The 21,502-nt window shown below is 48.5% G+C and overlaps 1 protein-coding gene across 1 annotated transcript in view; it reads right to left on the bottom strand.

The window, feature by feature from the left end:
• The window catches only part of LOC149435579 (ALK tyrosine kinase receptor-like), a 264,409-nt gene that overhangs the window by 184,148 nt on the left and 58,759 nt on the right, over positions 1-21,502 (bottom strand). The window contains 1 exon segment of the mRNA XM_089662515.1: positions 1,687-1,794. Coding sequence (XP_089518641.1) covers positions 1,687-1,794 — 108 coding nt within the window.

Genomic DNA, 21,502 nt, shown 5'->3' with positions numbered 1-21,502 from the left:
GAGGAGTGAGGAGAGGAGAGAAGAGGAGAGAAGAGAAAAGAGAATAAACAAGAGAAAAAGGAGAGAAGAGGAGGGAAAGGAAGAGAAGAGAGAAGAGGAGAGAATAAAGAAAAGAAGAGGATGGAAGAAAAAAGAGAAGAGAGAAGCGAAAAGAGGAGAGAAGAGAAAGTGAGAGAAGATTGGGGAGAAGAGGAGAGAAGAGAAGAGAAGGGAAGCGAGAAGGGAAAAGGAGACAGGAGGTTAGAAGAGAGAAGAACAAAAGAGAGCATGGGAAAAGAAGTTAGGTAAAAGGAGAGAAGAAGAGAGGGGAGGAAAGGAGAGAGAAGGGAAAAGGAGAAAGAAGGAGAGAAGAGAGAAGAAAGAAGGGGAGAAAAGGGAAAGGGAAAAGAGGTCAGATAAAAGGAGAGAAGAGAGAAGAGGAAATAAGAGAGAAGAGGAGAGAAGAGGGAAGGAGAGAGAAGAGGAAAGAAGAGATAAGAGGAGAGAAGAGGAAATGAGAGAGAAGAGGAAAGAAGAGAGAAGAGGAAAGAAGAGAGAAGAGGAGAGAAGAGGAAAGAAGAGAGAAGAGGAAAGAAGCGAGAAGAGGAGAGAAGAGGAGAGAAGAGGAAGGAAGGGAGAGGAGAGAGGTGAGATGGGAGAAAGAAGACAGAAAAGAAGATAGGCGATAGAAGAGGAAAGAGAAGAGAAGCAAAGCGAAGAGAACAGAAGAGAAGGGGATAGAAGAGAAAAGGAGACAGGAGGAGAGAAGAGAGAAGAAGAGAGAATACAGAAGGAGAGAAAAGAGAGAGGAGAGAGATGGGGGAGGGGAGATCAGAGAGAGGAGAGAGAAAAAGAGATAGGAGAGAAAAGAACATAGATGAGGAGAGAAGAGAAAGGGACAGAAGAGGAGAAAAGAGGAGAGAGAAGAGAGATGAAGAGAGAAGACAGAGAGAGAAATAGATGAGGAAAGAGAAGAGAGGAAATAAAAAAGGGGAAAGGAGAGAAGAGAGAGAAAAAGAAGAGAGTCTCATTAACATGAACCCGTCATTAAGATATCATCCCATCGGCCCCCCACATACACACATGTAGGAACACAATCACATGCCTCCAGCGCCAACACATGAAGATATCAGTTGTGACACACATGACACATGGCCGCACAGACGGCTGGGGGAGGGGAATATTTCCAGCAGCAGGCCTCTTCCGTGATACTACATGGACCACCAATAGGACCACCAATAGGACCACCAATAGGGGGGGTTATAGTGTCACCTAAGGACATGATAGGATACTGAAGTTTGTTGCCATTTCCGGGGCACACACAAATCTAAGGTCAGGCATGTTTGGTATCTATCTACTCGGTGCAACTTCGTCTTTTATATTGGACTGAAATCGGGTAATGTTTTGCGCTTGTGCGCCCTAAAATTATCTTTAGTGTACTTTTCCTGAAATTTTACCTTTTATGGTAATATCGTGTGACATAAAAAAAATTGTAGCTCCCACTAGTTTATTGTCCGGGGCATCTGCTTCCAGAAAATAGATCCTGTTTGTTGGGGGAGGGGGGGTGCAATCTATAGACCTAAATCGGCTCTGGCCACGAGAGGGTTAAAGGGCTGCTGGGAGGGGAAAATAAAGATTTTGTTTAAATAAGGTATAAAAACATCGACCCGAATAGGACGACCTGTCCGAAGATCTCATCCTCATTACCTTCCGAGTCCTCCAGATTCCCGATCCGCCATAGTGACGTGTGGGGGTCCAACGTCCACCCGCAGCTGCCGTCTTCAAACATGCAGTAAAATCCGGGGGGGAGATTTCCTGCGGGTGACACAGAGAGAGAAGGTGTGAGATATCTGTACACCGGGGACACCTCTTGTCATTGGGAACTGACAACGTTACATTGTTACTGCTGACATCACACAATCTGATCCTAAAGACCAAATCCACCCAATTGTGTTTAGTTTTGGATGGAGGCTGAAGACCCGGTATTGGTCCGCGGGTTCTTCATCGACCCATTTACACAGCGAGGTCAGTGACCTCATCAGGGAGGTTCGTCCCAATGTCCTGGAGGGAATTACAGGGACACTATCCTTACTCCCCAATAATAATCCATACACATCCTCTGCTTCAGGGACCGCTATTCCACCATTATCCATTAGTCTAGAGTCCCACAGTCCCAAATTTATATAGTGCAATAGTCCCATGGTCCCATAGTGCAATAGTCCCACATTCCATAGTCCCACAGTCCCATATTCCACAGTCCCATATTCCATAGTCCACATTCCATATTCCATAGTCCACATTCCATATTCCATAGTCCACAGTCCCATATTCCATAGTCCACAGTCCCATATTCCATAGTCCACAGTCCCATATCCCATATTCCATAGTCCACAGTCCCATATTCCATAGTCCACAATCCCATATTCCATAGTCCACAGTCCCATATTCCATAGTCCACAGTCCCATATTCCATAGTCCACAGTCCCATATTCCATAGTCCACAATCCCATATTCCATAGTCAACAGTCCCATATTCCATATTCCATAGTCCACAGTCCCATATTCCATAGTCCACAGTCCCATATTTCATAGTCCACAATCCCATATTCCATAGTCTCACAGTCCCATATTCCATAGTCCACAGTCCCATATTCCATAGTCCACAATCCCATATTCCATAGTCCACAATCCCATATTCCATAGTCCACAGTCCCATATTCCATAGTCCACAGTCCCATATTCCATAGTCCACAGTCCCATATTTCATAGTCCACAATCCCATATTCCATAGTCCACAGTCCCATATTCCATAGTCCACAGTCCCATATTCCATAGTCCACAGTCCCATATTCCATAGTCCACAATCCCATATTCCATAGTCCACAGTCCCATATTTCATAGTCCACAATCCCATATTCCATAGTCTCACAGTCCCATATTCCATAGTCCACAGTCCCATATTCCATAGTCCACAGTCCCATATTCCATAGTCCACAGTCCCATATCCCATATTCCATAGTCCACAATCCCATATTCCATAGTCCACAGTCCCATATTCCATAGTCCACAGTCCCATATTCCATAGTCCACAGTCCCATATTCCATAGTCCACAATCCCATATTCCATAGTCCACAGTCCCATATTCCATAGTTCACAGTCCCATATTCCATAGTCCACAGTCCCATATCCCATATTCCATAGTCCACAGTCCCATATTCCATAGTCCACAGTCCCATATTCCATAGTCCACAGTCCCATATTTCATAGTCCACAATCCCATATTCCATAGTCCACAGTCCCATATTCCATAGTCCACAGTCCCATATTCCATAGTCTCACAGTCCCATATTCCACAGTCCACAGTCCCATATTCCACAGTCCACAGTCCCAAATTCCATAGTCCACAGTCCCATATTCCATAGTCCACAGTCCCATATTCCATAGTCCACAATCCCATATTCCATAGTCCACAATCCCATATTCCATAGTACACAGTCCCATATTCCATAGTCCACAGTCCCATATTCCATAGTCTCACAGTCCCATATTCCATAGTCCACAGTCCCATATTCCATAGTCCACAGTCCCATATTCCATATTCCATAGTCCCATATTCCATAGTCCACAGTCCCATATTCCATAGTCCACAGTCCCAAATTCCATAGTCCACAGTCCCATATTCCCTAGTCCACAGTCCCATATTCCATAGTCCACAGTCCCATATTCCATAGTACACAGTCCCATATTCCATAGTCCACAGTCCCATATTCCATAGTCCACAGTCCCATATCCCATATTCCATAGTCCCATATTCCATAGTCCACAGTCCCATATTTCATAGTCCACAATCCCATATTCCACAGTCCACAGTCCCATATTCCACAGTCCACAGTCCCAAATTCCATAGTCCACAGTCCCATATTCCCTAGTCCACAGTCCCATATTCCATAGTCTCACAGTCCCAAATTCCATAGTCCACAGTCCCATATTCCATAGTCCACAGTCCCATATTCCATAGTCCACAGTCCCATATTCCATAGTCCACAATCCCATATTCCATAGTCCACAATCCCATATTCCATAGTCCACAATCCCATATTCCATAGTCCACAGTCCCATATCCCATAGTCCCATATTCCATAGTTCACAGTCCCATATTCCATAGTCCACAGTCCCATATCCCATATTCCATAGTCCACAGTCCGATATTCCATAGTCCACAGTCCCATATTCCACAGTCCACAGTCCCAAATTCCATAGTCCACAGTCCCATATTCCCTAGTCCACAGTCCCATATTCCATAGTCTCACAGTCCCATATTCCATAGTCCACAGTCCCATATTCCATAGTCCACAGTCCCATATTCCATAGTCCACAGCCCCATATTCCATAGTACACAGTCCCATATTCCATAGTACACAGTCCCATATTCCATAGTCCACAGTCCCATATTCCATAGTCCACAGTCCCATATCCCATATTCCACAATCCCATATTCCATAGTTCACAGTCCCATATTCCATAGTCCACAGTCCCATATTCCATAGTCCACAGTCCCATATTCCATAGTCCACAGTCCCATATTTCATAGTCCACAATCCCATATTCCACAGTCCACAGTCCCATATTCCACAGTCCACAGTCCCAAATTCCATAGTCCACAGTCCCATATTCCCTAGTCCACAGTCCCATATTCCATAGTCTCACAGTCCCATATTCCATAGTCCACAGTCCCATATTCCATAGTCCACAGTCCCATATTCCATAGTCCACAGTCCCATATTCCATAGTCCACAGCCCCATATTCCATAGTACACAGTCCCATATTCCATAGTCCACAGTCCCATATTCCATAGTCCACAGTCCCATATTCCATAGTCTCACAGTCCCATATTCCATAGTCCACAGTCCCATATTCCATAGTCCACAGTCCCATATTCCATAGTGCACAGTCCCATATTCCATAGTCCACAGTCCCATATTCCATAGTCTCACAGTCCCATATTCCACAGTCCACAGTCCCATATTCCACAGTCCACAGTCCCAAATTCCATAGTCCACAGTCCCATATTCCATAGTCCACAGTCCCATATTCCATAGTCCACAGTCCCATATTCCATAGTCCACAATCCCATATTCCATAGTCCACAATCCCATATCCCATAGTCCCATATTCCATAGTTCACAGTCCCATATTCCATAGTCCACAGTCCCATATTCCCTAGTCCACAGTCCCATATTCCATAGTCTCACAGTCCCATATTCCACAGTCCACAGTCCCATATTCCCTAGTCCACAGTCCCATATTCCATAGTACACAGTCCCATATTCCACAGTCCACAGTCCCATATTCCCTAGTCCACAGTCCCATATTCCATAGTCTCACAGTCCCATATTCCATAGTCCACAGTCCCATATTCCTAATCCACAGTCCCATATTCCATAGTCCACAGCCCCATATTCCATAGTCCACAGTCCCATATTCCATAGTCCACAGTCCCATATTCCATAGTCCACAATCCCATATTCCATAGTTCACAGTCCCATATTCCATAGTCCACAGTCCCATATTCCATAGTCCACAGTCCCATATTCCATAGTCCACAGTCCCATATTTCATAGTCCACAATCCCATATTCCACAGTCCACAGTCCCATATTCCACAGTCCACAGTCCCAAATTCCATAGTCCACAGTCCCATATTCCCTAGTCCACAGTCCCATATTCCATAGTCTCACAGTCCCATATTCCATAGTCCACAGTCCCATATTCCATAGTCCACAGTCCCATATTCCATAGTCCACAGTCCCATATTCCATAGTACACAGTCCCATATTCCATAGTACACAGTCCTATATTCCATAGTACACAGTCCCATATTCCATAGTACACAGTCCTATATTCCATAGTTCACAGTCCCATATTCCATAGTCCACAGTCCCATATTTCATAGTCCACAATCCCATATTCCATAGTCCACAGTCCCATATTCCATAGTCCACAGTCCCATATTCCATAGTCTCACAGTCCCATATTCCATAGTCCACAGTCCCATATTCCATAGTGCACAGTCCCATATTCCATAGTCCACAGTCCCATATTCCATAGTCTCACAGTCCCATATTCCATAGTCCACAGTCCCATATTCCATAGTCCACAGTCCACAGTCCCATATTCCATAGTCCACAGTCCCATATTCCATAGTACACAGCCCCATATTCCATAGTCCACAGTCCCATATTCCATAGTCCACAGTCCCATATTCCATAGTCCACAGTCCCATATTCCATAGTCTCACAGTCCCATATTCCATAGTCCACAGTCCCATATTCCATAGTCCACAGTCCACAGTCCCATATTCCATAGTCCACAGTCCCATATTCCATAGTCCACAGTCCCATATTCCATAGTCCACAGTCCCATATTCCATAGTACACAGTCCCATATTCCATAGTACACAGCCCCATATTCCATAGTCCACAGTCCCATATTCCATAGTACACAGTCCCATATTCCATAGTCCACAGTCCCATATTCCATAGTCTCACAGTCCCATATTCCATAGTCCACAGTCCCATATTCCATAGTCCACAGTCCACAGTCCCATATTCCATAGTCCCATATTCCATAGTCCACAGTCCCATATTCCATAGTCTCACAGTCCCATATTCCATAGTCCACAGTCCCATATCCCATATTCCATAGTCCACAGTCCCATATTCCATAGTACACAGCCCCATATTCCATAGTCTCACAGTCCCATATTCCATAGTCCACAGTCCCATATTCCATAGTCCACAGTCCCATATTCCATAGTCCACAGTCCCATATTCCATAGTACACAGCCCCATATTCCATAGTCTCACAGTCCCATATTCCATAGTCCACAGTCCCATATTCCATAGTCTCACAGTCCCATATTCCATAGTCCACAGTCACATATCCCATATTCCATAGTCCACAGTCCCATATTCCATAGTCCAATCAGACGCAGGCTCCCCCAAGGTGGCATCCAGCGGCCATGACTGAGGACACACTGCTGCCATGCTCGGCTCCCCCTTTGACAGAACAAAAGGAAGCACTTCCCTGGCAAAACAATTCCAATGAGAGAACTAAAGACAGGTGGGGGCATCTAGTGGTTAAAAATGAGAACTACATGTCTATCACCCTGCTACACACCTCCTCAGCAGAAGCAGACAGAAGCATTCAACATACCGAGCTAGGAGGACCTGCAGAGCTCAGAAAATGTAAACCGAGCTCAGGCTGTACTGTATAGCGGGACTGCGGCGGGCATTCTGACACTGGGGGGAGGGGGGGGGGACTGACTTGGTGTCACTGACATCCCCAATGACACCAATACAGTGATCAGTGCTAATATAAAGCCCTGACACTGTACTAATGACACTGGGCAGGAAGGGGTTAATGTGAGGGGCTGATCAAAGGGTTAACTGTGTGCTGGGAGTATTTTACTAGGGGCGGGGTCTGTGTGCTTCACTGTAATCACACTGCTGTGGATGGCTGTGCTGTGCAGTGTGCCGGAGCTGCCAGGGAGGAGGACTGTTAGTAAACAAACTAGGCCTCCTCCCCATTGGAGATGCTCGGTAATCACCGGCTGGGACACGGTGATTGACAGCCGCAGCTGCAAATGGCAGTGCTGGTAGATTTTGTGCACCCCTGCTGCCTTGTAGCAGTATTTCTCCTATAGGGCGGTCAGGATATTCAGCTCCAGTTTTTAAATATTGAACACAGATCCAAATAGGAATGCTGATTGCCACTTTAAACACGCTGCTGGCAGGATTCATTACTTCTCGAAGCTTGATGAAAGCCTGCTGAAGCCTGCTAGCAGCGTGTTTAAAGTGGCAATCAGCACTCCTATCCGGATCTGTGTTCAACAATTACAAACTGGAGCTGAACACAACAAAGCTTGCTGAAAGCCCTGAAAATGTCATCAAATCTTGCTGCTTACACTGCTCTTATACAAGATGAAGCCTGTGTGAAACAACCGTAGAACAAAGTTACAATGTACAGTCTGATCACTGGGGGAGGGGACTGAGGAAATGCCTCCTCCTCCTTCAACAAAGGAACAATGTACAGTCTGATCACTGGGGGAGGGGAGACTGAGGAAATGCTTCCTCCTGCCTGATACAAAGTTACAATGTACAGTCTGATCACTGGGGGAGGAGACTGAGGAAATGTATCCTCCTCCTTCTACAAAGTTACAATGTACAGTCTGATCACTGGGGGAGGAGACTGAGGAAATGCCTCCTCCTCCTTCTACAAAGTTACAATGTACAGTCTGATCAGTGGGGGAGGGGAGACTGAGGAAATGCCTCCTCCTCCTTCTACAAAGTTACAGTGTACAGTCTGATCACTGGGGGAGGGGGGGACTGAGGAAATGCTTCCTCCTGCCTGATACAAAGTTACAATGTACAGTCTGACCTCTGGGGGAGGAGACTGAGGAAATGACTCCTCCTCCTTCTACAAAGTTACAATGTACAGTCTGATCACTGGGGGAGGGGAGACTGAGGAAATGCTTCCTTTTCGTTCTACAAAGTTACAATGTACAGCCTGATCACTGGGGGAGGGGAGACTGAGGAAATGCCTCCTCCTTCTACTACAACTCTTTTTTCTACAAAGTTACAATGTACAGTCTGATCACTGGGGGAGGGGAGACTGAGGAAATGCTTCCCCCTGCCTGCAGCAGACCTATGACATCATCTCAGCCTAGGCACAGTCACTGGACTGGAGACCTGGAAGCCAGGGACATCTTTGGGAACCTCATGCCACCTACGTAACGCATATGTGTGGAGGTAAAGAAGGCGGGCTTTAATGTCTACATGCCCCCCACAGGTGACATTGGGCAACCAAAGTTTCTGCACACAGCGACTGAGCTGTCATAGACAGCTCTCAGTCTCTGTTTATAATTGGCACCTGGGGGGATGGGCTCCTGATCATGTTACCATTGTAATAGCCAATCATAGTGGTCATGCAATCAGGGAGTCCCTCCCACCTCTTAGGGGATGTTGGGGGTTAGGCGGGAAGGGGTTAATGATAAAAGATGGCGTGCTTCTGATAAATGATACTGTTGCTGTCAGGGGCGGGCTGACAACTCATGGGGCCCCTGGGCAATAGAGGATCAAGGGGCCCCTGTGTCCTTGCCCACACTCAAACCACACCAAAAAAAGCCTATGAAAGGTATCAGGGGCATCTCATGGGGCCCCCTACTGACCCCGGGCCCTCGGGCAGTGCCTGAGTTCCCGAATGGTCAGTCCACCCATTTGCTGTATATTGTAACAAGCCACGAACGTATTCACAGCGACTTGTCCACGGAAACGTTTCGGAGGCGTCCTCTCACGTGGCGCAATGCCTCGCCGCGGCTCAAGGACAGAAGAGGGCTTTTACTTCTCTTTTTCTGGTCCATTCTCCGGATGTCAGGAGCTCATTAGGGGGAGATTACAGATAAATACATAATGCAGCACGGGGGGGGCGCAGTGTTCCCAGGAGGGATTTGGGAAAATCGTTCTAATGTTCGCACATTATGCCGGCTATTCAGTAGAATTCATTTCAGAATACGAACGACACGAAAAACAACCTCCCATGGATGGGGCTCCGGGATGGAAATCTGCCACCGGCTCATTCCTGCCTTTCTGGAAGAATCCGCTCCGTGTCACGGCCTGAGATGATATATGAACATATCACCAACACGGGATGGGGGATCGATATGTACACGGGAAACCGTGAAACGGGAGAAGATTTATAACGTGGGGCTGATGTATGGACTGGAGATCCGGGTCTTACTTGTAGGCTGCTGGAACTTGGGGGTGGGGGGGGGGGTGGGGACTGACCGCGGTACACCGGAACATCAGGGGCACAGGGAGATTTAGGGGGGGAGATCTGATTTCTGACAAATGTTTTCAGTTCCCAGCCAGGACATAAGGAACGGAACCGAGCTGTCCAGGGTCACGTTCTAGAACAACCTTTTTTCAACCAGGGTTCCGTAAAATCCTAGAATTCCTCCAGGGGGTCTAGGGGTTCTATGAGCAATGAACAATTCTTCCCACTGACCCCCAATGTAAGGGACATTCTTCTCATTGACCACCAATGTAAGGGACATTCTTCCCACTGACCCCCAATGTAAGGGACATTCTTCCCACTGACCACCAATGTAAGGGACATTCTTCCCACTGATCACCAATGTAAGGGACATTCTTCCCACTGACCCCCAATGTAAGGGACATTCTCCCCACTGACCCCCAATGTAAGGGACATTCTTCCCACTGACCCCCAATGTAAGGGACATTCTTCCCACTGACCCCCAATGTAAGGGAAATCCTTCCCACTGACCCCCAATGTAAGGGACATTCTTCCAACTGACCTCCAATGTAAGGGACATTCTTCTCACTGATCCCCAATGTAAGGGACATTCTTCTCACTGATCCCTAATGTAAGGGACATTCTTCCCACTGACCCCCAATGTAAGGGACATTCTTCCCACTGACCACCAATGTAAGGGACATTCTTCCCACTGACCCCCAATGTAAGGGACATTCTTCCCACTGACCACCAATGTAAGGGACATTCTTCCCACTGACCTCCAATGTAAGGGACATTCTTCCCACTGACCCCCAATGTAAGGGACATTCTTCCCACTGATCACCAATGTAAGGGACATTCTTCCCACTGACCCCCAATGTAAGGGACATTCTTCCCACTGACCCCCAATGTAAGGGACATTCTTCCCACTGATCACCAATGTAAGGGGCATTCTTCCCACTGATCACCAATGTAAGGAACATTCTTCCCACTGACCCCCAATGTAAGGGACATTCTTCCCACTGATCACCAATGTAAGGAACATTCTTCCCACTGACCCCCAATGTAAGGGACATTCTTCCCACTGACCCCCAATGTAAGGGACATTCTTCCCACTGTGCCCCAATGTAAGGGACATTCTTCCCACTGACCCCCAATGTAAGGGACATTCTTCCCACTGACCCCCAATGTAAGGGACATTCTTCCCACTGACCACCAATGTAAGGGACATTCTTCCCACTGACCTCCAATGTAAGGGACATTCTTCCCACTGACCCCCAATGTAAGGGACATTCTTCCCACTGACCCCCAATGTAAGGGACATTCTTCCCTCTGATCACCAATGTAAGGGACATTCTTCCCACTGATCACCAATGTAAGGGACATTTAGAGATGAGCGAAGTATTCAAAAATTCGATTCGACTGATTCGGCGAATTCGTGGACAATATTCGATTCGAGTCGAATATATTCGCTGTGAATTTAACTTAAAAAAGGGTGTTTCTAGGCTTCAGAGAGCCTTTATATTAGTGCAGAACACTGTACCTTTAATTTAAATGCCCTTGGAGTCTGCTGGGGAAGAGAAATAATACTGTCAGTCAGTATGACATGCAGATGAGTGCCGTCGATCTTAGAATCACCGCACACTTCACTCATTTGGGCAGTCACGGGGCCAAAACCAGTGTTTGGAGCCACAGTGTGGCGGTGGAGGCAGCAGCAATGGGAGGCCATACAGCACCCTATGACAAAATGGAAACCAGCAGTGTGAGGAGACCTGAAAGTGGCACATGGCAGAGTGTGGCGATGGAGACAGCAGCAATGGGAGGCGGTACAGGGACCCATGAGAGACTCTGGACCTGGCAGCAGCATGAGGAGGCGGTACAGGGGCCCATGGCAGATTAAGGCCTGGCAGCAGCAATGGGAGGCCCGTAATCTGCCAGCACCCTATGACAAAATGGAACCCTGGGCTGGGCCAGGCAGAACCGCCGTATCTTTATCACGGTTTTCCCAGGCCACCGAATGGCGACGCTGCATATGCTGACGCAACGCTGTAGTCCCAACATGGGCCCCCTGGCCACGCTTGACTTTCTGGCCACATAGTCGACATACGGCTACGTTTACTTCCTCGGGCGGCTTGACGAAAAATTGCCACACCGCCGAGTAGGAAACTTTGCCCCCGCTACTCCTCACTGGCTGACTGCTACTTCCTCCGTGCACACCGGCACCACTACTGGCCGTGGTGGTAGGCTGCAGTGGAGCTGGTGCTCTACTCCGTGGCCGTTTGCCTCCACTGACACTGCTGCGACCCTGCTGCCTCCTGGCAGCAGCAATGGGAGGCCGTACAGGGACCCATGACACACTCTGGACCTGGCAGCAGCATGAAGAGGCGGTACAGGGGCCCATGGCAGATTACGGGCCTGGGAGCAGCAATGGGAGGCCCGTAATCTGCCAGCACCCTATGACAAAAAATGGAACACACCAGCAGTGTGAGGAGACCTGAAAGTGGCACATGGCAGAGTGTGGCGATGGAGACAGCAGCAATGGGAGGCCGTACAGGGACCCATGACAGACTCTGGACTTGGCAGCAGCATGAGGAGGCGGTATATAGGGGCCCATGGCAGATTAGGGGCCTGGCAGCAGCTATGGGAGGCCCGTAATCTGCCAGCACCCTATGTCAAAAAATTGAACACAACAGCAGTGTGTGAGGAGACCTGAAAGTGGCACATGGCAGAGTGTGGCGATGGAGACAGCAGCAATGGGAGGCCGTACAGGGACCCATGAGAGACTCTGGACTTGGCAGCAGCATGAGGAGGCGGTATATAGGGGCCTATGGCAGATTAGGGGCCTGGCAACAGCTATAGGAGGCCCGTAATCTGCCAGCACCCTATGTCAAAAAATTCAACACACCAGCAGTGTGAGGAGACCTGAAAGTGGCACATGGCAGAGTGTGGCGATGGAGACAGCAGCAATGGGAGGCCATACAGGGACCCATGACAGACTCTGGACTTGGCAGCAGCATGAGGAGGCGGTATATAGGGGCCCATGGCAGATTAGGGGCCTGGCAGCAGCTATGGGAGGCCCGTAATCTGCCAGCACCCTATGTCAAAAAATTCAACACACCAGCAGTGTGTGAGGAGATCTGAAAGTGGCACATGGCAGAGTGTGGCGATGGAGACAACCCACCGACTGTTTTGCTCGCTGCCAAGCTGCCACCCTCTTCTCCTGATGATGCGGAAGCAATAGCCTGATGACGACGAGGCTGCCAAGTGCGATCAGCCTCATCATCATCAATTAGGGTCTCCGCCTCACTACTAGCCCCCTCGGCTGCGTGTGGGTCAGGAGACAGACCTGTCTCTACACCGGCTACCGAGCCACTCTCCTCGCCACTACTTCTTCGCCTGGCTGCTGAAGAGGCGGATGTCTCCCCCCGTTCCTGACCGCCCTCTGTTAGCTCTTCCTCACTGTACTGGATGACACCGGGAGCACTAGCCTCTGGCTGCGAATAGTGCTGCCTCGACCCCTTCCTCTGCTGCCACGTCTGCTCGCTCCTAAAACATTGCCTCCTCTGCCACTCCTCTGCATGTTGTCTGACATACTCTTTAATTAAACGATTCTGTGTCCCTGAGTAACGTTTCTGTGGCCCTAAGTAACAGTTCTGTGGCCCTAAGTAACAGTTCTGTGGCCCTCAGTAACAATTCTGTGTCTGTCCCTGAGTAACAATTCTGTGTCCCTCAGTAACATTTCTGTGTCCCTCAGTAACAATTCTGTGTCCCTGAGTAACGTTTCTGTGGCCCTAAGTAACAGTTCTGTGGCCCTAAGTAACAGTTCTGTGGCCCTCAGTAACAATTCTGTGTCTGTCCCTGAGTAACAATTCTGTGTCTGTCCCTGAGTAACGTTTCTGTGGCCCTAAGTAACGGTTCTGTGGCCCTCAGTAACAATTCTGTGTCCCTCAGTAACAATTCTGTGTCTGTCCCTGAGTAACAATTCTGTGTCTGTCCCTGAGTAACAATTCTGTGTCCCTGAGTAACGTTTCTGTGGCCCTAAGTAACATTTCTGTGGCCCTCAGTAACAATTCTGTCTGTCCCTGAGTAACAATTCTGTGTCTGTCCCTGAGTAACAATTCTGTGTCTGTCCCTGAGTAACAATTCTGTGTCCCTCAGTAACAATTCTGTGTCCCTGAGTAACAATTCTGTGTCCCTCAGTAACAATTCTGTGTCCCTCAGTAACAATTCTGTGTCCCTGAGTAACAATTCTGTGTCTGTCCCTGAGTAAGAATTCTGTGTCTGTCCCTGAGTAACGTTTCTGTGGCCCTAAGTAACGGTTCTGTGGCACTAAGTAACAATTCTGTGTCCCTGAGTAACAATTCAGTGTCTGTCCCTGAGTAACAATTCTGTGGCCCTAAGTAACGGTTCTGTGTCCCTCAGTAACAGTTCTGTGTCCCTGAGTAACAATTCTGTGGCCCTAAGTAACGGTTCTGTGGCCCTCAGTAACAATTCTGTGTCCCTGAGTAACAATTATGTGTCTGTCCCTGAGTAACAATTCTGTGGCCCTAAGTAACGGTTCTGTGGCCCTCAGTAACAATTCTGTGTCCCTGAGTAACTTTTCTGTGGCCCTAAGTAACGGTTCTGTGGCCCTCAGTAACAATTCTGTGTCCCTCAGTAACAATTCTGTGTCTGTCCCTGAGTAACAATTCTTTGGCCCTAAGTAACGGTTCTGTGGCCCTCAGTAACAATTCTGTGTCCCTGAGTAACAATTCTGTGTCTGTCCCTGAGTAACAATTCTGTGGCCCTAAGTAACGGTTCTGTGGCCCTCAGTAACAATTCTGTGTCCCTGAGTAACGTTTCTGTGGCCCTAAGTAACAATTCTGTGGCCCTCAGTAACAATTCTGTGTCTGTCCCTGAGTAACAATTCTGTGTCCCTAACTAACGTTTCTGTGGCCCTAAGTAACAGTTCTGTGGCCCTCAGTAACAATTCTGTGTCCCTGAGTAACGTTTCTGTGTCCCTAAGTAACAATTCTGTGTCCCTGAGTAACAATTCTGTGGCCCTAAGTAACGGTTCTGTGGCCCTCAGTAACAATTCTGTGTCCCTGAGTAACAATTCTGTGGCCCTAAGTAACGGTTCTGTGGCCCTCAGTAACAATTCTGTGTCCCTGAGTAACAATTCTGTGGCCCTAAGTAACGGTTCTGTGGCCCTCAGTAACAATTCTGTGGCCCTCAGTAACAATTCTGTGGCCCTAACTAACGTTTCTGTGGCCCTAAGTAACAGTTCTGTGGCCCTCAGTAACAATTCTGTGTCTGTCCCTGAGTAACAATTCTGTGGCCCTAATAACGTTTCTGTGGCCCTAAGTAACAATTCTGTGGCCCTCAGTAACAATTCTGTGTCTGTCCCTGAGTAACAATTCTGTGGCCCTAACTAACGTTTCTGTGGCCCTAAGTAACAATTCTCTGGCACTCAGTAACAATTCTGTCTGTCCCTGAGTAACAATTCTGTGGCCCTAACTAGCGTTTCTTTGGCCCTAAGTAACGATTCTGTGGCCCTCATTAACAATTCTGTGTCCCTAAGTAACGTTTCTCTGTCCCCAAGTAACGTTTCTGTGGCCCTAACTCTGTCCCTAATACAGAGCGGTCTGCCTCTCTTGAATGACTGGCGGCAAATGAAGAATTCTAAAATGGCCGCTATTTATAGCTCGACCATTACACAGTGCTGGCTGGCTGGCTGCTGATTGGCTAATGCGATCACATGTCATTAAGGAATGCATTATGGGTCAGCGCGCCTTGTCTGCGCGCCTTCCCAGACATCCCCGCTCCGTCGCCGCACATGTCCGCCGCCATTTTAGGAAAAATTTCGATGGAAAATTTTCCAATATTCGACTCGAATTCCACTTCGCCTACTTCGATTCGCTCATCTCTAGGGACATTCTTCCCACTGACCCCCAATGTAAGGTACATTCTTCCCACTGACCCCCAATGTAAGGGACATTCTTCCCACTGATCACCAATGTAAGGGGTGTTCTTCCCACTGACCCCCAATGTAAGGGGCATTCTTCCCACTGATTCCCAATGTAAGGGGCATTCTTCCCACTGACCCCCAATGTAAGGGACATTCTTCCCACTGACCACCAATGTAAGGGACATTCTTCCCACTGACCCCCAATGTAAGGGACATTCTTCCCCAATTTTTCTTTATTAAAAGTCTTGCCATCAATAAACATAAAATAATATACAGAATATACAAAAATAAATAATTATATACATATTTACACAAAAACGAAAATAAATATAGCAAAATCTGCTGTCAGACAAAAGCAAACGTCTCAGAAATGAACGTCATCCATCACTGGGGGGGAATAAATCTTACTACCACTCTACATCACTACACCAGACATCAAACCTGAGGGGTGAAGAAACCACCCCGCCCCCATTATGCATGCAGCCCCACCCTCATTATGCATGCAGCCCCGCCTCCATTATGCATGCAGCCCCTCCATTATGCATGCAGCCCCGCCCTCATTATGCATGCAGCCCCGCCTCCATTATGCATGCAGCCCCTCCATTATGCATGCAGCCCCGCCCTCATTATGCATGCAGCCCCGCCTCCATTATGCATGCAGCCCCACCCTCATTATGCATGCAGCCCTTCTTCTAAAAGAAGATCTTAACCAACAAAAACTAAGGGAGTGAAAAGACCAGCAATGAAAAGAGCCCCTCCCCCAGAGATGGACAGTTCACCAAAGGCAGGTCTGATATTCCTCCACGCCCTTATGCAGACCGCCCGAGGCTCCCTGCCCTTCTCAAGACCCCGAATCTTCCCAACCTCACCCAGAATATCGTGCACCACCACCTCTACAGGGAGGACTCTTCCGCAGGGTAATCTGACACCGTGCGTTCCATGTGAAGTAACGAATAACTCTCCAAATCAAAGTCCCAGCGAGCTGGGAATGGCCCCGTACACCCACTCTGCATAACTCATGCGATAGAGAAAGGGGATGCCCAGAGCCCTCCCCACCCTTTTATACACCTCTATGTTAAAGGGACACAGGAGCAGAAAGTGGTTCATAGACTCCAATTTACCAACACACTCTGCTCTAGGACAATCCCGATCATCCACAGGACAGTGCTTCAGGTTCCCTCTCACATAGAGCCTTCCATGGAAAGCGAGCCAGGCTTGATCCCTAAACTTCAAAGGGATTCTCTCCAAGTTAATTAAACGCAATCCCTCCCTCATTACGGAGCCTGGGCAATCCTTTAAGGCCAGTGACACACTGAAAGCAGAAGCCAAAATCCTCTCCCCCAGAAGATTCCTGGGAAGGGACCTGATATCCTCCACTGTCACCTGCCACTGTCGAAGTATTTTCAGACACGGGGCAACATAACCCGGGAGCTTGCCATGTCGGACTCTCAGACTTCTCACTGGGCCGCCATCTTCCCAGCAACGCAGAAAAGGCCTAAACCAAGACTGAAAAATACCCACCCATCCCGGCGGGGTCTCTGCTAACATATTACCAAGATTGTACTTTAAAAAGAGCAAAGAAAAGAAAACAATGGGGTTGACCATTCCTAGGTTACCCTCCCGCCTGGACAGGTAAGTTACGGTTGATCAGGTTCAGCCTATTTCCCCATAATAGTTGGAATAAACGGCTGTAGACCCTTCCATAGAGAGATACCGGCAAGATCAGGGGCGGACTGACAACTCATGGGGCCCCCGGGCAATAGGGGATCATGGGGCCCCTGTGTCTTTGCCCACACTTAAACAACACCTAAAAAAGTCTATGAAAGGTACCAGGGGCATCTCATGGGGCCCCCTACTGACCCCGTGCCCTCGGGCAGTGCCCGAGTTCCCAAATGGTCAGTGCACCCCTGGGCAAGATACAGACGAAGCTGACATATAAAAAGATCAGTATCAGGTAAGTTTTGATCAAATCAGCCCTCTCCGTCAAGGAAAGCCTCCATCTCTTCCAGCTTGCTACTTTGGCATCTACCAACCTGCTTTTCCAGTTTCGATGACCATAGTCACCAGGGCCAAATTTGATGCCCAACTCTCAACATTCACGGCAGTGCATGGGTCTGCGCATGCGCAGAACGCCAATGTGCTCTAATCGGCAGGCGCTAGGACCTAGGTGGCTGCGGTGGCCACGCACTCACGATCGCGGACGCGTGCCTGGCACCAATGACAGCGCAGGGCGCACTATTTAAACCAGCCCTGCACAGACACTAGTTGCCGTATGGTCTTATTACCCTGTTCCTGCTCTTGAGTTCCTGCTGATTGACTTGTTGCCGACCCTGCTTGATCCTGACCTCTGCTGACTATCTCCTGCTCTGACCCCTGGCTCGTTTGACTACTCTTCTGGATATCCCTATTGATCTGAACTCCTGTTACTGAACCGGGCGAGTGACCTGACAACTCTTTGTTTGCTGCCTTGTACCGTGCTGTCCCCACTGTTACCGACCTGGCCTGTCTGACCACGCTTCACTACCCTGCCATCCATCCATCCTGTATGGATCTGGTCACCGCTGCTCAGGCCTATCCGCCTCTTCACGTCAGGCTCTCTACCAGTATATACCTCTGACGGATCCCTCTACCACAGGCGGGTGTACTCAGGGGCCGCGACCTGGTCACTGTCTGCTCCAAGTCCATCCCCACCATCAGGGGCCCTGGTGAACAAGCAGACTGGGGCTTAGACCCCGCGCCCTGGGAAATCCTGTCCTGTGGATCGTTAGAGGTACCGCCAGGCGGTGTTTGACACCAACACTTTAATTTCCTGCTGGGGCTCCAGGAAGGCATCCGGAAGTTCGAAGCTTTCACCCTCCTAATCCATCCAGAAAATTTCACTCTTTTCATGGTTGACTTTATGGCCAGAAGCCTCCATGTATTGCTCTATCACAGAGACCACCTCCTGCGCCTCCTCAGTCCCAGAGATAATAACAGACACATCATCAGCATAGGCAACGACCTTCAAAGGCGGCGCACCAGCAATGTCCAGAGGCACCCGCACAATGATGCGCCCTCTAGCCTTTTTACAAAGGGGTCGATTGCCAAAGTATATAGCAGGACATCCCTGGCACACACCAGAGCCGACCTCAAAAGGCCGCCCAACCCAACCATTAACAAGTGGGAAGCTCTCAGCCCCTCTATATAATGTCTTCAGCCAATCTATAAACCTCCCCTGCAGGCCGTATCTACCAAGCAGCAACCACAGATATTCATGATTCACTCGATCAAAAGCTTTTGCCTGATCCAATGCCAGCAAGTACTTTCTCCATCCAGCAGCCCTGCATCGTTCCAAAGCCTCCCGGATAGCCAAAACCGCTGAAAAGGTTCTTCTACCTTCTACAGTGCTGATGGCTGGACAACAAATCGCCTGCTACTGACGACAAGCGCCAAAAAAGAATCTTTGCCAAGATCTTTCTATCAACATTGAGAAGACTGATGGGGCGCCAGTTCTCAATCATTGAGGGGTCTTTACCTTTTGACAGAAGAATCACAGCGGATTGCCTCATGGAGGGAGGGAGCGAACCCTCTTCTAGACAGCTGTTAAAAACCTCCGCTAAAAAGGGAGCCACAATGGACTTAAAACACTTGTAAAATTCAGCTGTCAATCCATCTGGCCCAGGCGATTTTTTGGTAGCCAGCTTGTCTATAGCATGAACTACCTCATCCGCTGAAACTGGTTCTGTCAAATTCATCAAAAGCAATGCAACATTTCTCAATCCTGGAGTAGAATCCAGAAAGCTTTTCATCTTGTCCCGGCTAAGGTCCTTTCTTCCCAGTGGAGTGAGGACCTCGCCATATCGGTGTAGCCACACTACCAAATCAGCCTCTAGTGTGGATTAGTTATGGACCAGGATTGTCACCGATTTTATCAAAGGCTGCCTTGAAACCACCTTTGGCACTAAACTTCTCCACTGCTGAAGGCCCCTGCACTACCTAAAAAAGATCCAGACCTTCAGGTTTCACAAATGATAAATCATATTCATAACTGCCAACTGGGCAAAAACATCAGAGGCTCTAAACCCCATCTCCAAAATCAGGAGCACACATTTCCTCCTCCTGAACCCACCAACCATCCCACCACCAAACTCCCCAAATTCTTCCCACTGACCCCCAATGTAAGGGACATTCTTCCCACTGACCACCAATGTAAGGGACATTCTTCCCACTGACCCCCAATGTAAGGGACATTCTTCCCACTGATCACCAATGTAAGGGACATTCTTCCCACTGACCCCCAATGTAAGGGACATTCTTCCCACTGACCACCAATGTAAGGGACATTCTTCCCACTGATCACCAATGTAAGGGACATTCTTCCCATTGACCACCAATGTAAGGGACATTCTTCCCACTGACCCCCAATGTAAGGGACATTCTTCCCACTGACCGCCAATGTAAGGGACATTCTTCCCACTGTCCCCCAATGTAAGGGACATTCTTCCCACTGACCCCCAATGTAAGGGACATTCTTCCCACTGATCACCAATGTAAGGGACATTCTTCTCACTGATCACCAATGTAAGGGACATTCTTCCCACTGACCCCAATGTAAGGGACATTTTTCCCACTGACCACCAATGTAAGGGACATTCTTCCCACTGACCACCAATGTAAGGGACATTCTTCCCACTGGCCACCAATGTAAGGGAGCATTCTTCCCACTGATCACCAATGTAAGGGACATTCTTCCCACTGACCACCAATGTAAGGGACATTCTTCCCACTGACCCCCAATGTAAGGGACATTCTCCCCACTGACCACCAATGTAAGGGACATTCTTCCCACTGACCCCCAATGTAAGGGACAATCTTCCCACTGACCCCCAATGTAAGGGACATTCTTCCCACTGACCTCCAATGTAAGGGACATTCTTCCCACTGGCCCCCAATGTAAGGGACATTCTTCCCACTGACCCCCAATGTAAGGGACATTCTTCCCACTGACCACCAATGTAAGGGACATTCTTCCCACTGATCACCAATGTAAGGGACATTCTTCCCACTGACCACCAATGTAAGGGACATTCTTCCCACTGACCCCCAATGTAAGGGACATTCTTCCCACTGACCACCAATGTAAGGAACATTCTTCCCACTGTCCCCCAATGTAAGGGACATTCTTCCCACTGACCCCCAATGTAAGGGACATTCTTCCCACTGATCACCAATGTAAGGGACATTCTTCTCACTGATCACCAATGTAAGGGACATTCTTCCCACTGACCCCAATGTAAGGGACATTCTTCCCACTGACCACCAATGTAAGGGACATTCTTCCCACTGACCACCAATGTAAGGGACATTCTTCCCACTGACCACCAATGTAAGGGAGCATTCTTCCCACTGATCACCAATGTAAGGGACATTCTTCCCACTGACCCCCAATGTAAGGGACATTCTTCCCACTGACCCCCAATGTAAGGGACATTCTCCCCACTGACCACCAATGTAAGGGACATTCTTCCCACTGACCCCCAATGTAAGGGACAATCTTCTCACTGACCCCCAATGTAAGGGACATTCTTCCCACTGACCTCCAATGTAAGGGACATTCTTCCCACTGGCCCCCAATGTAAGGGACATTCTTCCCACTGACCACCAATGTAAGGGACATTCTTCCCACTGACCCCCAATGTAAGGGACATTCTTCCCACTGACCTCCAATGTAAGGGACATTCTTCCCACTGACTACCAATGTAAGGGACATTCTTCCCACTGAC

Source organism: Staurois parvus, unplaced genomic scaffold, assembly GCF_062004578.1.
Source record: "Staurois parvus isolate SC_StPar_1 unplaced genomic scaffold, SC_StPar_1.0 ptg001487l, whole genome shotgun sequence".
Classification (NCBI taxonomy): domain Eukaryota; kingdom Metazoa; phylum Chordata; class Amphibia; order Anura; family Ranidae; genus Staurois; species Staurois parvus.
This window is presented reverse-complemented; position numbering and strand designations above follow the sequence as displayed.